We start from the raw sequence: 19,119 nt of genomic DNA, 5'->3' as shown, positions 1-19,119 counted from the left end.
TCTGTGTGGTCTCGTTTTGCTCTTACTGCCATTGAAATCAGATTTGAGGGGAAAATGCCTGGATTTTATAATGCTTGCTAATCTTATTCCACTCATGAGAACCGATCCAGCAGCAAACCCACCACTCGTGAACCCTGTTTTTTAAATTCTTTTCTATTTCCCATCTTTCCTTGTAAGTCTAAATAAGTACGTCTGGTTTGAAAATAGATCTTTTTCCTGCAACAACAGAAAAAAAAACATTAGGATTGCTGCATAAAAGCAATATTTTGTTTAATTTCCTGTGACATCTGTATCTGTCAGTGTAGCGGAAATGCACCGAAGCGTTAAATCTATGGTGAAAAACACGCTTTAGCTAAATTAAATCTTTGACTGAGGACGTCGTCCCTGACGATCTCTCAGTTATTCAGTCAAACTTCGTTTGGTGATTAATCAATTACAAATCAATTCCATAAATATTTTTAATTGAATTTCTTCATAAAACAATAAATTACACTTTTAACACATTATTAATTCTTTTTGTCCATCACTCACTTTTTAATTAAGTTTTAAAGACAAATATTTAAAAAGTTCTTTGAGCTCGTTTATTTTCCCAACATGCATCACTCTATCAATTCAATTGGATTTTATTTTTTTTTAATATAAAGCATATATAAAATTATTACGTCATCTTGACGAGTGTGGTTTGATAAAGATGCATTTTAATGTAAGATTTATATAAAATTTATATTAAAATGTTACATCATCCTGGGGGGCGGGGTTGGGGGCGGGGCACATGTCAAAACAAGTTTGATGGAAAGTATATTCATATTCTCTCTGAGTTTAACAAAGATGTTTGTTAATATAAAATTCATAGAAAATTGATACAACATTTATCAAAAAATGCTACATCATCTTGAGGGGCGGGGTTTAATAAATATGTATTTTTATATAAAATTGATATAAAATTATGACGTCATCTTGAGGGGGGGTTGGAGCGGGACACCTGTCAAAGCAGGTTTGATGGATGGTAAATTCTGCAACAATTGTACTAAGACATGCCTTACATTTTCTTTTTATTTTAAAGGAACACACAGAAAAGGAGGACATGTGAAGTGTGTGAACTCCAGAAATCAAGGAACCATGTTATGGGGGATAGTTGGGGCACAAACGGGAGAAACTTTGGTTCAAACTTTCTGCAGTTTTCTAATTTTTCTTTTCACTATCATTAATATGAGATTTTAACAACTGCGCTTCTTCAGTTCACATTTTTGCGTCAACAATATCCAGCCGATTAAGCTGAGCCACAGAAGTTGATCAATGCTTGACAGAGCAGAACGTTAGTCATAAAAAGTATCAAAAGTCCAGTTATAAGTAATTTTTTTAATCAACCAATCAAACAGGTAAAAATGAAGGTTTGAAATAGAACCTCTGCAGGTGTGACCCAAACAGACACTAGAACTGATGCAAAGCTATTACAGCTCAATTAATGGACCAGATTGGTCCTGATAAATATTTTGGTAACCTTTTTAAATAAAAAAAACTAATTATATCTCAAAGTTCAATTAAAAACATAATGAAAGATAAAAGATTGATTTAATATGAAAAAACACATATTTAGCTATTAAAATACGTTCAATTTTTAATGTTAAATATATTTGTCACCATTTAAAAAAAAACATTTTGTGTGTTTTTGTAGGTAAGAATTGAAATTATGGGAAATAAATATATAAATATATATATATATATTTGTCTATAATATGTTTTTCTCAAATTCCTGTTTGGGTTTTACTGCCTCCGCGGTGGAAAAATGTCCACTGACACCAAACTCCACATGATTTTCTTTCTTTTGATGGATTAATCCGGTTTTATAAGACATGGTCTCATATCTGGCTGCACAGTAAATGACATCTGTGACCGGAGAGAAAATATTGCTTCTGCAAACTGAACTTACCCAACCTGCTCTGCACTATCGTATTGGGTAAGAGTTAGGGAAGCATGTGTCTGAGCCTACCCAGAGCCCAAAACGTGACGAACAAATGAACAAAACTCATGTGTTAGCAACACAGTCTGACTGCAGTGCACAGGAACAGGACGTGCACAGAAGCTGTTATTCACAGATGACGTTTTCATTTAAAGACATTTCCACATGTGGCCTTCAAGGAAAAGTCGAGGATTGAGTTCTAAATGAAAGTGCACCGGCTCAGACAGTGTCTGCATTTGCATGCTAAGAATATCCTTTGACACATACTGTGGTCAAATATCAAGTAAACAAATATATCAAACTGATTCCAGAGCTCAAAGCAGGTTCTCAGGCACGCTAACAGACCCCACTGTTATCCACACATGGCCAGAGAGAGGGTTACATTTTTATCACTCATGGACAGGGTCATATCACACTTCCATCCACATCCAGTCCACTCAACTAGAACTGAGCTCTGGGAGCTTAAAGCTCTGAGAAGAAAGCTGCACAGCACAGGAAAATACTCCAGTAGGCTTTAGATTTTTGGAAAAACATACTCAAAGTCCAACCTTGTTCTGTCCTGTTTTCTTCAACTGAATCAGGATGAACAGTCCTGGGTGATACATTTTTAAACAAAGTATTTATTAAAAAAAAGATCGACAAAACACAAAGAAGTCCCGCTCTGACAAAAATACACAGAACCAAAAACAAAATACAAAACAAAATACGGCTACAGCCGTAACACTTTACATCTGGATTGCAATGTCAGAAAATACATTGAAAGCAGTAAACTTTGTGATCTCTCTTTGCACCAATGCAGATATGTGTGACATTCATTTGGGCTATTTTGTCTGTTTTTGTGACACTTGAAAATAAATGACTTCACTAAACAAGCAAAAATAGCTAAAAAAAAAAGCTCTTTACAAAAATATAATCTGGATTATGGCCCAGTCCGAATTCTTCCCTTCTCCCTTCCCCTCCATTTGAAGGGGCATTTTTAGTGCAAAATATATATATTTTTTTAAATCCGACCCTCCAAACGGAGGGATACAAAGTCGCGAGGCTAAACCGTGTCACACTGAGAAGCGTTTTTTTTTTTTTTCGTGGGTGCACTCTGAAGCACAGATGTTTACATTTAAATGCAAGTAATGACTTTTTGTTGTGGCATGACCTATTTAAAGCTATAAAAGTGCTGCTGTTATGTATATTTTAGCACTGGAAGCTCCGCGCTAACGCTAGCAAACCAGCGATTATTGGTGACGTCATCGAACAAAAGTGACGTCCAAAAAAATGAGACAATATTTTTATAATCCTCCGTTTAGAGGGCTAAATGAAGGGGAGGGGAGAAGGGAAGAATTCTGATTGGTTTATAGGTCTTAAAATCCAAAGTATATTTTTTAAAGCTGTTCTTGCTATGGAACCACCCAGGATTGAGTGTTTACAGATATAAACCAGCTAAAAAGTGTCTCTGTGTTAACAGAAGCAGCAGGTCTGCAGATTTCTGAATATTTTCTGTAGAAAATATTACGTTTTTAGTGTAATTTCCTAAAAGGACGACTGGGCTCAGGCAATAACGAAACTTGTTGACCTCCTTACCTTCTATTGATGGAGCTTGGTCCTGGGCGCCATACAGCATATCCTTGAACGCCTGGAAAGGAGAAAAAATAAGTAAACATTAAGGATGTAACGATCCCTCATGAATCACTAAAAAAAGATTCAAACTCGCCAACATGGTACAGAAAATGAAAAAAAAGTTTTTTCTCAGCCTGTGCCTAAATTTAGTAAAATGCAGAGTAGATGACATTTCTCCATGAGTGTGTGCGTAGTGGAGGGGCTGCGTGCTCTTCATCTGCTCCCTCCTCCTGGGAAATTCTCAGAGATCCTTCGGATTTAAAGGTTTCACATAAATCCGTCTCTCCAGGATTTTGCGATCGCAACTATTAGCACAAATTCAAGCAAAACCGAGATTTATTCCTCACCCTGCAACTTCCCGGTCCGGAAGCCGTGCTCTTTTTTTAACTCTCTTTAGCTCTCTCTGCAAGCTGCGCGTGACCGGTCATTTGAGCTGATTGTGAGCCCGGGTTCGTCGGTCCGTCACACGTGGAGCACAACTTGAACCGTGTACGAAAGGATTTGTGATCATCAGACAGTCTAATGTAAGGAGCAAAAAGAAAACATATGGCCTTAAAATACCTTTAATTCATTCAAAAAATCGGAAAAAATCAAAATCATGACTTTAAAAATGGGAATTGAATCAAATTGTGGTTTTACTGAATTGTTACACCCCTAGTAAACATCGTTGTTTAGAAATAATATCTTTTTTTTTCTTAAGAAAACACTTTTGTGTCATTTTAACTCTTAATTGATCAATATTTGTCTAAAACAGAAATCTGCAACCACCAAAACCTAAAGAGCCATTCGGGTCTATTTCTCACTGACAACGACCCAGCAGGAGATACAAAGTCTGACTTTACTCTTTGGAAAATAAGACACTGATTTGTATTTATATGATTACTTTCAAAATAAAAGACACACTTTTCTCACAGGATTGTCTCAATGCAGCAAATGTATTAATATGAAGTGCAATGACAGTTACAAAAACAAAAAAGAAAGTTTCTTTTACCCAAAGCAAACAAGTGACTCTATTTTTCTAGCCATAGAACACATATAAAACCCTTCAATGTGTTCAAAAATAGAATATGTACCTTCATTGCCCAAAAAGTACAAATTCTGATTGTGCTTACTGACATCCCCAAGTAGTTTCTGTGCAACTCAAAAATCTGTCAAAAGTATTTTAGCTGTGATACTTTGACTCCTTGTATTGTTTTTAAAATAAATCACTTTTTTTCTTTAACCAGAGTCACATTAGAGGGGTAAAAGAGCCACATGTGGCTCTGGAACTGCAGGTCTTTCTTTCACTTTATATCCAAACATATTAAAATTTCCATTAATGCAGCCCTTAATGAGTCTGGTTGACCATTAAAAATGCATTTAATAAGGTCATTTAGCTGTTTACAATTTAATAGTATATGTAAAAGTTAAAAACTAAGTGAAGTAATGAGAACTTCAGGGAAGAAAAATGTCTCAATGTTTTCAGTGTTTGTAAAATAGCTGCAACCATGTGGAATAAATATGTTAAATACTTTCTTTTTGGGGATTCCTGTTTTTATAAATCGATATATAACTGTAAATAACTAACGTTTTTTAAGTTTTATAACTGGAAATTGAAACTTCTTCTAGAAAAGGACTTTAAGTGGCAGAAAGTGTTAAATGTGTATGCAAATTACAGTTTCTGATTTCAAAAACGGGTCAATTTTCCTATTAATGCTTTTCATTGAAATCTGCACAAAGTTTTTAACATTTTTTTTTTATATTTCTGTAGCTCTCCACCTCTTAGCATCTTCTCATGCTCATTGCAGTCTCTCATCCCAACAAGCTCCTGTTGTGCCTAAAGAGGCATCTGCAGAGTTCAGAGCTGAATCTGCTCCGTCACTCCCTGACAGTCTCAGTTGTGTTTGTGACAGAAAACACAACCCACATTCAATCCTTTTCCAAAATACTTCTAAATAAAAGAAACTCCTACTGCTTTCAATTTTAAAAATTAAAAGGCTGTTTCCCACACACTTAAATGTTCTTCCTCATATACAGTAATAGGTGCAGTAACAGTGATAAGAAGTTCAACGGGTGGACATGAGGTGAATAGAACTGAAGTACTGGTGAGAGCATCCTTTAGCAATGACACAGACCTAGAGGACACTAACAGGAAACTGGATGCTGGCTCATCTGAACGGTAAAAGAATTGACTCATAGTAAGGTCATGTGACCCAATGCTTTAATGAAGCTCCTGGTTTCTACCTTTACTGTAGATTAAGATCAACAAACTTTGAGACTCACTCCAATAAAATTAAGCTTCTTAGTTCTTTTGTGTTTTTAATTATTAAATCATCGAGAATCAGAGGCAGATAAAAAAATACAGTTTGTATTTGTGACGTAGAAAATACACTGGGGACGAGAACAAGCTCTATGCTCTGCTCCACTCCGATGCATCCACTTTTAGGCAACTAGATCCATGAACATCTTTGTTTTCTTCATCCGAGATGGAATCTGGCCCAAAACTGTTCGGCTGGAAAGCTCTAATATTGCATTTTGGCTGCATTGCTAATCTGTGAGGGGCTGTAAGCTAGCGTGAGAGTGTAAACAGATGGATGATGGGAAGTAGAGGTGGGCTCACTCTGCACCAACAATCCCACCCACAACTGAGATGGGAATTTCTAATGAACTCCAGTCAATCTATCCTTGAAAACAACAGTTTAAAAAAAAGCATTTGGCTAAAAACAGTATAATCATACAAAGTTAGTCTTAAAACATTCCTCTTTGGACAGGCCTATTGCCAGAGAATATTTAATTTATTGCTCCCTCACTTACTGTAATGAAGTTTGGAGAGTAATTATAATTTTCATTACATCCATCATTTCTCCACAGAACTCAGCAGAAGGAAGTTTGTTTGACAAACCGGGCCCTGGCGGTCCATTCCCTCTGCTGTAGCTCTCGTGGGTCTAAATTAAAATTGATATGCAAAAAATTTTAGATTTTCTATCATCATTTTTATCCACATCAGCTCTGGTGTTCTGTTCTCTATTCTCATTTACTTCACGTCTCCTCTTTATTAGTATTTTTATTTAGTTCTCTGTGCTTCTGTTTGGTGCAGTGGGATTCACATGTTGTTCCAGATTCCAAATTCCTGGTGGATCGTCTCTCCTCCTGTTCTTGGTCGTGGACCTCGCCTCTGGCTCATCTTGGCTGTGGATCTCGCCCCTACCAGCCCCTACAACTCTATTCAAATACATAGTTGTACAGTTAGATAAGCTAATTCTTCTTTACTAGTCCTGGTTAATCGCTTGTCCATCCATCGAGAGGATCTCTCCTTCATGTGGACATCCCTACGGTTTCTTCTTTTTCCCTGAATCAGGTTATTTTTGGGAGTTTTTCCTTACCTTAAGGAGGGTCTAAGGATAACCAGTTTTATTTAGACCGTTTAGTTTTTAGCTATAGTTTATATTTTACGACTTACCTTCTGCTTCTGTAAAATTACTGGCATGAAGCCCAATGAGGCAATTCTTTTATGATATTGGGCTCTATAAATAAAATTGAATTGAATATAATCAGAGTTAAAATAACACAATAGATCAAATTATGACCTGGAGATTGGATTTGTCACATGTCTATCAACAAATCTACAAAACAAAAGGCTGAAATACACAAAATGTTACTCAGATGTTATAAAAAAAAACAAATTGTATGAACTGTTTTACGTCTGTTTTTGAAAACAATTTTAATCACATTATTCTAAATTATTTTTTTTACTCATGGCAATACCAAAAAAAAGAAAAAAATGTATTTTCCAAAACATTAAATTCTGTTTCTGATGTTTCCAGCAGATAAAATATTCCATTATATTTGATAAAAGGACGTCTGCACAGATCCTTACAGCACCTTTACATAGGAGCTGAGTGGAATCTGCGTGTGGGTGCAGACCACTCAGGAACGCAGAGCATTAGCGGCAGCTTGTTGATACTTGATACCAAGTTCCTCTGCAAATTACATGCACACGGCGGCTCCATCACTGAAGCATCCTCTCTAGCAGAACAATACTCCTCATGTTGTTTTGTTTCTGTCTTTTTCTGGGAGGAATCTCGGGGGACCACAAGTGTTTGAGCCGTCTAATGACTCGGTAATAACTACTAGCCGTGGCCCACTAATAGGTGGCAAATAGGGAGTGGGATTTAAAGAAAGGAGGCGGGGCATCTCATCAAGATAGAGCCATTTCCATGGTGATGGCTTTGACAGGAGAGATGCTCTTCAGGGAATTCATTCCAGCTCCACAGTAATCATTTGTTAAACCTGTAGAACCTCAGTCATAAATCTAACTAGAATTGAGCTGCTTAGTTGAATAAATGTTATTTTCAGAACTGAAATTTTTGAAAATCCCCCAATCCAATAAACCAACAAACATGTTCCAGTGCTTTTTTGTCAGATCAAATTGTGTTCAAGTGGACATGAAACACTCCCTGTTTTTTTTTTAAACAAAAATCCACTTTAATCTGCAGTTCTGAGTCTTTCTGCATCCCTATATGAAGGGGGGAGGAGAGAATGGGAGGAAGGGTGCACAGGGCAGGTCTGGTAGGGGACCAGATGTCCTCCCAGTGGGGGAGGAACGAGGAGGTGAGGATGAGAAGGGAGGGGGGAGGTATAGAAAGGAGGTTCTCAGCAGTCGCCATGCCCATGTATGCTTTACATTATGCTCATCCTGCAGACAATTTTAGACATTTCAGACAAATAATTACAGATCAGTCATCACTACATTTACTCGACATATGATAAAATTAAAAACTGCATCACACAGATTATAGTGATGATGATCCTGAGACAAAAAAAAAAAATAACACCTACGTTTGCCATACAGTTTGAATTATAAATGCAGGTTTCTACAGGCGGGTTCCTCTTGTTCATAAGTGCAGGTGGTAAAAATAAATGAATGTATGGGCCCGTTCAATCACCCACACAGACACCTGAACTTCACCTCCAGTCTTTAGTCATCTCTAAAAACACTCAACAGTAACAAAAACCAGCTACCTTTAAAACATATATCAACAAATATGTATAAATATAAAAATCAGGGACTAAAATCCAAACAAAAACTGAAGGAACGGTCAATAAACGGATCCGGATCAAGAAGTTTTGTTTACTAATAAGGACGGAATAATCTAGATTTCCTTCTTGTTATTCATTTTTAAGCAAAAGACTATTTGACAAACTTAATATTGAATGGGTTCAATGTGTACTGAATGTATAAGTGTCGATTTATAACTAAGAGTATTATAATGGCATCATTTACATGTGTATGTGTAGATCTGGAGATGTACAAGTGTATTTATGTATTCATATTATGTATTATGTAATCAAATCAATACAAGAGATGGGTTCCAAACTAAGTTTGATATATCCATGTTTAGATACATACATATTTTGTTGTTTCGATTGCTTGAAATGAACCAATTCCAACATTAACTTTAACATGTTAATATGTAATGACAAACAGTTTGGAAAGAAATTAGAGTCAAATGGGTGGAAATGAGTCAAATGGTCATTAGATGAAAAATCATTTTACCTCATATATAATTCATTGATTTTTCCATTTCTGATATATTGCATAGAAATTTGGAGAAATGGGAACTCAATACACTCCATATTTGTATAACAGAAATGAGCAATAAGAATCATCACCGGGAGTAATTATCTGGACCCATCTACATCACTGTTTATAAAGCTGAAAATATTCAAATTTAAAGACTTTTTAGATCATTTCATCCTAAAACTTATGTATAGAGCACAACATGAAAGTCTGTCACATAACTAAAAAAGTTTGAAAAAGAAAGAGCAATTACAATCTAAAAGGACGCGAAATATTAAAAAAATAATAAATTCAGAACAAAAATGAAGGAATAAAGTGTTTCATGGTATCGGACTATGGAATAATGTTGAAGAAGTAATAAGAGTCTAGCTCAATTATCACATTTTAAAAAAATGTAAAAAAAAACTAAACTCACACCAGGAATTATAAAGTTGTTGGGAACGTGTTAAATTAAAAATAAATAAATTCTGAGGTACTTGGTTTATTTTCTTGTTTTTTCTTTCTTGTTTTTGTCTTTTTTTTTTATTTGTCTGTTTTTTTAGCTTTTTCCCAGCCAGTTGACATATTATTGTTAAAACACAAAGAGATAGATTTGGCTAAAATAACTGGATGGATTTAGTTAAATGGGGCAGAGACAATAAGTCTTCTTCTTTCTGTACCTTTTCATTCTTACTAAGGACAAGAGTATTATGAAAGTTCTTGTTGTCTATGAAAATTAAATAAATAAACTAAATTCTTGACTTTGAATGATTTCTCATAAAATCGTGCTCTTATTGGCCAGTTTATAACTTGAATAACTTGCAGTAAAGAAAATATATATATGAGAAAAAATTAGGTTTAGCAAGAACATGTTAAAAAGAGATACCAGAGCAAGAATGGTTATTCTGACAAACAGAATGACTGAGAAATAGATGTTTATTTTTCATAAAAGTCTTTGGGATTTTTACTTTCTGGGACCAGCGAGAACTTCCTGTTTAGAACGCCAAGGGGAAAGGGATGGTCAGTCCAGCTCTCTCTATGTCCTGTTTATGGTGCAAACAGAGCTCTAAATGGCAGGGTGGGGAAGGGGGCGGAGTTGCTTCAGTCCCGCCCACAATTCAGAAGCAAATTTCTAATGAGCTCCTGCTGCTCTGCAGATAATGTCTTAAAAAATGATTTTGTTTTTGGCTAAAAACTGCATAATCATCCATAAAAGACCACTGAGAACGATTTTACAAAAGATCAAAATATAGTTAGAGTGAGACTTTAAAGCCAGATCAAAAAACGCTCCATCAAAGCTATTGCAGACTAAAAGGGAAACAATCAAGATGATGGGATGAGTCCTTCTAGGTCCCAACCACAACCTGATGGAGCTGCTGTGATGAAGCATTAAAGGAATAGAGCCATGCCAGCAAGTGTTTATGAACACACGAGACAGTGCTAAGACGAGTGGGCTGGATGTGAGAGGATAATAACACCACACAGAAAACAATGACTTCAGGTTGTTAAGCTGAGTTTACACCTGCTGCTGAAGCCAGAGCTTCATTTGTGTTACGAGGAATCAAAATCCAGGCGCCAATGAACCTTTTGAGGAAATGTGTATTAAAATAGAGTCTAATGTTATAAATCTGAATATATTTATTACTGTTTTAAACTATTTTTTATCTTGTTTTATTCTACTTTTTAAAAGAACACATCATATGAAAATCATCTTTGTGTTTTAAACGTGTTCTTTTAGTATGGTAGGAGACCTATATAAAGTAATTTACAGTTGAAACTGTTTTTCTTCTTAATTCAAACAGCGTTGGATCAGGAGCAAATGACTACTGGATGCTTAAAAATGCTCAGAATAATGCTGCGTTCACACCAAACGCGATTTACGCGACAAATTTACCTGCCTGAGCTTGACGTCACAGCCACATGTGGGAGGAGCTACCAGCTGATGTCTTTAGCATGATAGCTACATGGAGCGGTGTCTGTGGACATCTCACTTAGCATGCATGGAAGACACGACTGATGATGAGAGATCAGGGTTTTTTTTTTGTTGTGAAGAGTTTAGTGCTGCCACAAAGGATTATTTTAATAGTCAACTGATCCCGAATATTTTTCACAATTAGTCGACTAATCGGGTCATGCGCAAACTGGATGTAGAGCACACATCTTAACCATCATTAGCTTTAAATTAACTAAAAACGAGATATATAGCATTAATTGCGATAATGCTAGTGTGAATGCTGTAACCTGAATTTGGTTGCTGAAGATAATAGTGAAGATAGCTGAAGATGCTGAAATTGATAGCTGAAATCACTGAAGGTAATAGCTGAAAACGCTGATAGCTAGCGAAAATATTGCCAAATTAGCCTAAACAACTGAAAAAAACCTAAGTTAGCCAAAACAGCTAGGATGCGGCTGAAATATTAGCTAAAATCCAAATCAGCCTAAAAAAACGGGGAGAAAAAATCCTGAATTAGCCAAATTAGCTAGCACGTAGCTAAAATATAAAAAGAATATTAAAATATTAACTCCAAAATAGCTTTAAAAAACTGAAAAAAATCCAAAATTAGCCAAAATATCTAGCATGCAGCTGAAATATTAGCCAAGCTCCAAATTATCCTAAAAAACGTTAATAAATGCCAAAATAGTCCAAAAAGCTAGCAGAATGCCTTTATAACTTTCCACTTTACTACACTCTGACTCCATATAATATAAAGTAACGACTAATTGACTATTTTAATAGTCGATTAGTCAACTAATCGTGGCAGCTCTGTGAGAGTTCTACCAAAACATTGGTTACACATCTCCATGTCCGGGTTCATGAGATCATTCTGAGATTAGGAGCTAGTTCACTCTCACATCAAGGGCTGTATTGTCTATGACAGCTTCTTCCACTGTGCTTCTGAGTTTAAAGTCGTATTAACTCAATAGGGGAAACATAAAAACAAAAATAAAAAAATTAGGGTACTTTTTTTATTTTTGTCTCGATGAAAACAAGAAAAATATTACAAAGTTCAGTTCGTCCCACACACGCAATGGTTGTATTTTTGCGCCGCTAATGTTAGCCTGAGGCTACAAGCTTGTGCGTGAGCGCGCAAACAGAGCTCTTAGCAACAGGGAGGAGCTGGGATGCTCTATTTCAACAGTCTCACCCAAAACCCAGAATTGTTTTTCTAATGACATATTAGTGCTGTGCATAAAATATGTCTTAAAAAACGACAAAGATAATTTAAGTTGGGTAAAAACAGCATAATCATAATTAAAATATCACTGGGAACGATCCTATGATAGAATAAAAATATGGTTGGAATGAGACTTTAACATGTTTTTCTGATGATGGAAGACAGAAAATTAAGCTTAAAACTGCATTTGTGAGTATTTCTTTATTCAAACTGCTGTCAATCAGGAGCATACAAAAAAATGTTTGAAAAAAGTATATTTGTGATGTAGAAAATACACTTGAGGGGACCACAAGCTATCTGTTCCCCTCCATTCTATTCTAAACCATGTACATCTGTCTCAAATATTAGGCTGGGGTTGTAGGGACTGCAAGCTAGTGGGTGTAAACAGAGATCTCTCAGCAATGGGGAGAGGAAGGATGGTGGGGGCCAAAGGTCTCCCCCAAAACTCAGAAGTGAATTTACTTGTGACGCTCTGCAGAGACTATGTCCTCAAAAATGGATGAATTTTGGCTAAAAACGGTATAATCATAATGAAAAGATCACCAGAAAACACTTTTAAAATAGATTAAAAATGATTGGAGAGCGTCCTGAAGGGATTTTTATAAAGTGGTTGAAACTAGAAACAAAAAAAAAAAGAGGTTTAATACAAAACTTAAATATGAGAAAACAAGAAGACTCAAAACATGATCAATATAGGATTAAACAACTAAAACTTTAGACTTAAACGGGTAATTACCTGCAACAACACCAGCAGTGATAAATAAAACTCAAACCTGGTGTGTTCATGACAAAAAGAGGAGCAGAAAACCTTTAAACTAACAATAACGTCACAAGTAACCACATTTTTTTTAAGATTTTTAGATTATTTTTGTTCACTATGTACACAATCTATACCTTTTTGCAAAAAGTTTAATGGTCATCCAACAATGAATTAGTGAGATTTTCCGAGCTGTTCTGCTTTTCTATTCCACCTCCTGACATCAGCCTACATCTGCTGTCTTCTGGGACAACCCTCCAGAGAAAGCAGGACACACTCCTCCATACCAAATAGCTGTTGATCATATAGGCTTATCACTGCAATCCCACTGGATGAAACACTCGGCTAATTACTCCACCACTCATTGTCTTGTCAATGCCTCCAGTCAGACGAAGTGCTTCACTCAATAGAGGCCTGGGTGTGTTGGACCGGCCACCTCACATCTGCAGAGGAGCCATGTGACTGACCCGAACAGGTGGCGCAGGTTTCCAGGCAATATGGAGGAGAGTGAAAACTGGGCAGCAGGTTAATTAATCCAACTGGAACGGACAGGAGAGAGCAGCCCTTCATATCACGTTTGATCCGTATTAGAATTCCAGACTGCACTCAAGCCAATGTTTGCATTATTTTTATGTTTATTCTATATTTCTAAACAGCTAATCTATAATATGTCAAGTTAAAACTTTTTCTTTAGATTTAATCTGCAATTATTGAAGAAAATCTTATTATTGGATATTAAGTCTGGGTTGATAAAGTCGATTAATCGTTAATAGATCAATAATTTATTCATAAAAATATAGATAAATTTAGCACATAAAGCTAAAGTCGGCTAGCTTGATGCTAACGTATAACGGGATTTCCCATAGATACTAGCCGACATAAACATACATTCTTTTTTAAGAAAATATTTTTTAAAGTAACCATTTGTGGTCTAAAACCGCTTTTGCTCATAGTTTCTTCTTCTTCTGGACAAGATGTGATACTATAGCACAATCGCCACCTAGTGGCCAAACTGAAACGCCCTCCAGGAGAGGCAGAACAATTGTTGGAGATTCTCCATTTGAGAATCCGTGTAACACTGTAAGCTATCAACAATCTTATTATTTCACTATTACATTTTAGAGTACGTGAACTGTATCAGACTAATATAAATATATTCAAATCATGTAGTATATTATTAATGTATTTCTAAACAAAAGAGTATAAATGTGTAAACTCAAAATAGAATAGAAAAAAATTTGAATCGAATTCGATCCAGGCTCTTGTGAATTGAATCGCTTCAAGAAGTTATTATTGATACCCAGCCCTATTGGATATGATGAGAACTTTTTATCAACCCATTCTGTCTATTGAGCTGTAATTCTTCCAGGGGTCAGACTCCTACAGTCACACAAACATCCCTCCTCTCCATCCTCTATATATAATTCAGATTTAAGAATGAGGCAAACAGCACAACATCTCTCTTTCTCTACATAATTCAGCAGCAGTCGAGGACATATATAAAAACACAATGTTTGTAGATGACAGATGCTGATATTCTGACATATAATTAACCTTTACAGCAAAAACTGCCAATTAAATACAAACTAACAAGCACAGATTTACATTTTTGTTCTTATTTGATGTCAAAAATCATGTCGAAATGCCATAAAAGATCAAATTAAATGTCAAAATCTAAAAAAGCACGACTAAACAAAGATGAAAGAAAATCAATCGCCATCCATCTCAGGTCAGCCAATGCTATAGAGAAGACTGGAGGTGTAAAATGGCTGGTATGGCCATGCATCTGTCCCTGAGATCCGACTGTGGTTCTGAAGACGCCTCATTCTTCACGCCATAGTGTCAAATCACTGTAGAGTTGAACTCTTTTCAAATAGCATATCACATTTATTCATCTTCAGATGTTTAAAGAAATGACAAAATTTCATTGATGTACAAATAAAGAGTGTTTGTTGCAGCGACTTCACAACTTATTAATAAATCCAGGACACGATCCAAAAATAAAACCAGTGCGTTGAGTTTCTGCTGGGTCTGGGGTATAGGTTGCTCAGGGTGAAGAAAAGCAGGGTCTTTGTCTATAATTCATGGAGCAAAATGGAACTGAGCAGTACGTCTGCAACGAAGCTCTCAGCGTAACGCCACCAAGAAGTGAGATCTCACAATGCAAGGCTTCTCACTACCAAATGGAGAAAAAAAACTGCAAAAAAAATCCCTCAATAATGGAAAAAGACAATGCAAACATTAAATGTGGCTATTATTGGTTCATATTCCCAAATAAAACAAAAAAGGAAAACAAAAATGAAATAAAAAAGCATCAATAGCATGTCAGATTTGTAAAAAAAACATAATAATATTAATAATATATAATACGAAGGATGCAAACAAAAAAAATCATGTCAACCTTTTGTTTATTTTAGGAAATATAAATAAATTAAAAGGTTTCATCTAAAATGGTGGGTGTTTGTTAAAATCATAGACAATAAACACAATTTCACCAACTAATTTTTTGGAAAACAAGAAATAAATAAAAGTGAAAATACTTTTTTCCTATAAACTAATGTATGAAAATATAAAATATATATAAAAATAAAATAATCTTCTCCAAATATATGAAAAAAATGTTCAAATTACAAATTTTTGCCCTTTATTTTCCACACTAAAAATCTGTAATAATCATTTCCATGAGTCATAAACTCGAAAGAAAAAAAAACCCTATAATAAAGTCTGAATGCTCCATTAAATGGCTTCACACAACTGCAGTCAATTGCATAAACAAAGGGGCATCCTTTATCTTTACTGTCGTTTATTGCTCTCAGGAGAAAGCTGCACTCCAAGTGAAAATGTGGGTTTAAAACCTCATCTGAAGTGTTGTCTTTAGGGTTTTTTCTATAAAATCTGGTGATCCAGATTCCCTGAAGGCATCAGAGCATCTCCGTGTGTCTGTCCACACACTGCGGACATTCATAATAAAGCCTTATGCAGATAAATGTGACTTTACCTCATACTGAAGGTACTGTTTCCTCCACTCCGGAGTGATGTGAGACGCCAGATGTTCCGCGAATTTCATTTTTACCGATAAAAAGTTTCCCCTAAAAAGCTGGGGTTAATCCGCGCGCGCCTGTCCTTGCTTTTTTCCCCGTCGACGCGACTTTTGTTCCGTCAGGCAACTTGCGTCCGCGTGCGCTCCGCTTTCACTCCGCTCCACTTCCCCTCTCCGCTTCTTCAGGCTCGTCCCGCACAGCGCGCTCTTCCGCCCCGCATAATATTCTGTCACCACCGGGGCTGGAAGGGCAGCGGCTGCTCTCTAACAGGTGGTCGGGCCGCGGACGCTGAGAGTCGCCCCGTGACTTTGCTCGGTCCCTCCCTGGGCAGTTCTGGGGACATTGCGGTCCGCCATGCAGTCAACTCCACTGACGTGGTTGCGTCAGCAGCGCGCGCGGTGGCAGCACGCGCCGCTGGGACCTCCTGTTGACAGCGCTGCTTCTAAAAACAAACACCTTCTTTTTTCTTACTCCGTTGGCTTCTGAAAACCAGTTTGTTTTCCCAAAAAAAATATTAAAAAATAAAACTTTGCAGAATGAGACAGTTTGACCACAACTTTACTTTTAAATACTTCTCATTATGTTTCAGTTTTTCTAAAAACTTTACTCGAGGGAGGTAGAAGACTAAAGATATTGAAGACATACATATTTCAAACATGTATTAATATTATTCACACAACAGTGAGTCCCCATCTCCTTTACGTGTGTTTTTGGGGACGTAAAAACTCAATCACACTTTCAGCGATTTCAGCAACAAAACGTTTAGCTTGCTGAGGACATTACTGCTTTTTGGCATTCATAAACTTCATAGTTTTGGAAATATTTAGTAAATATAAGGAAATTAATGAGAAAGTCTTCAAATTTCAAAATGTGTTGTAGATTAGCAATAAACCTTTTAAAATATTCATGGGCTATGTTTTCATCTTTTATAGTAATTTACAAAAACAGAATTTAGCTAGTGTTTTTTGCTAATTTGTTATCTGTTGAGGTTTCCAATTTAGAGTTCTATTTTAGCAACATGTTAACGTTTTTGATTAATACATTTTACCGAGGTGTTTGAGGCTATTTCGAAGTTTAGCTAGTATTTAACCAGTGTAACTTTTTAGGCTAATTTTGCCTCTACTGAGGTTTTTTTATGCTAATTTTAAGTTTAGCTCATTTTGGAGCAACATGCTAACGTTTTAGGCTAATTTGCTATCTACTTACGTTTGCCAATTTAGAGTTTAGCTTCTATTTTAGCAACAGGCTAACGTTTCTGACTAATTTAGTTCACTTAGGAATTTTGGGCAAATTTGGACTTTAGCTCATATTTAAGCAACGCACTAAATATTTTTGCTAAATTAGCATGTATTAAGGATTTTAAAGAAATTTTACTAAAACTATTATGGAAATTTAGGTCAACTTCAGCCGTCTTTCATACTTTTTTGACGAAATTTCTATTGAAATGTAACATTTTGCAAATAGTTATTGCATATTAGGCAAATTACTACTTAATTGTGTTGCCATTTTCAGCAAAAAGCTTCACCCTCTTTAGCAACTAGTTTCAGCAAAAAGCATTCACCCTAGAATTATCACAGGTAATGCAACTTTTTTATTAATAAAGCAGCAGTTTGTTAAACAGGGGTGCTATTACTAATGCTTAAAGAAGCTTGCATTGATGGTTAATTAATCTTCGCAATTAATTATACTAAAATTGATTTTAAAAATCAAGATCAAGGCGCATCTGCCCCCCAGAGTCCCCTTTTAACTCCACCCCTGGTATGTTTCAAATCATTTAACAAAAAAAAAAAGAGAGAACAAAAAAAAACAATAAAAGAATAAATAATATTGTTTTTTTTAAGTAATAGAATAGAATAGAATAGAATAAAGAGCTTTGTTGGCTAGATTTGTTTTAGTTTGCAAATTGCCCATTTAAAAATATATTGAAAGTTAGTAGGACTAGGGCCATGGGGAAAAAATGTCCCAAAAAATTCTGAATTTAATTTCAGAATTCTGACTTTAAACGCAGAATTCTAAGTATAAATTCTGGGGTTATAGTCAGTAAAGTCATAATTTTCCATAGCCTTTTTTTCCCCTCCATGGCCCTAATCCTCTTCTGTATCCATGTGACCTGACAAATATAGTTAATATTTGCAGAACAATAATTAATAGTTATTGTTTTCTTTCTTCACTATTTGGTTCAGACCTTGATTATGAATTGAAACGATTTATCTGTTCAATGTATGAATTATTAAAATTATTTACTAATAAACACGTAACAATGAAGATACCTGGTTATGAACAGTGTAGGTGAAGTTTTCCAGATTCCTTGTATTTCTTGAAAGATAATCAAGTGTAAATTAAATATTTGTACAAGCAATCAATATGCATCAAAGGGTGAATTCCTATTGGTGATTTTTTAAATCTGATTTATGTGTCTGGTTTGTTTGAACAAAACCGTGTATTTGAGCTTGAAGTTATGTCACTGCAACAGGAGGACCTCATGGACGTTTATTACTCATAATGATTTCACCCAAACTGATATTGAAATCTTAAATGACAATGACATTTGCAGTTTGATTTAGCAATTTCAAAAGGTTTCTAATATTAAAAAACAATAATTATAAAAAGCCTTCATTGCATTTAAAAGTCAAAAACACGATAATCCAAGTCTTCATCTGCAACTCAGTTAAATTCTTGGATTGCCAGTTTTGCTGGGGGAAGCTAAATATTTCCATTTCATTATATTACTGTATAAATTAGTCAGTTGCTCTTTTAAAATTTGAAATTGGACAGCATCACTCTATTCTTTAATCATTTTTGGTATAATTTGTGTCATTTTTGCATTTTGAGTTGCATTCATTGCTAACTAGAATTTGAAATCCTTAAAGTTTCAAGCAAACAATAATATGTATTATAAATCAATCTTCATGAGAAAAGAGTAATAAACTTTTGTTAAGATATATTTAGATTAAGCATGTCTGGAAAAACAGGTCTGAGGCCAATGACTGCAATCTAGTGTGAGATAACAGTGACCTCTGCTGGACACATTGTGG

The 19,119-nt window shown here is 35.5% G+C and overlaps 1 protein-coding gene across 1 annotated transcript in view; it reads right to left on the bottom strand.

The window, feature by feature from the left end:
- The window catches only part of xpr1a (xenotropic and polytropic retrovirus receptor 1a), an 86,826-nt gene extending 70,244 nt beyond the window's left edge, over window positions 1-16,582 (bottom strand). The window contains exons 1-2 of the mRNA XM_024278941.2: window positions 16,042-16,582; window positions 3,536-3,587 (exon numbers count right to left, since the gene is read on the bottom strand). Coding sequence (XP_024134709.1) covers window positions 3,536-3,587; window positions 16,042-16,110 — 121 coding nt within the window. The 5' untranslated portion in view covers window positions 16,111-16,582. The remainder of the gene's footprint in view (window positions 1-3,535; window positions 3,588-16,041) is intronic.
- Between the last annotated feature and the right edge of the window lie 2,537 nt (window positions 16,583-19,119).

Source organism: Oryzias melastigma, linkage group LG4, assembly GCF_002922805.2.
Source record: "Oryzias melastigma strain HK-1 linkage group LG4, ASM292280v2, whole genome shotgun sequence".
Classification (NCBI taxonomy): Eukaryota; Metazoa; Chordata; class Actinopteri; order Beloniformes; family Adrianichthyidae; genus Oryzias; species Oryzias melastigma.
Note: the sequence above shows the minus strand (reverse complement) of the source record. Positions and strands in the feature narration are given on the sequence as shown.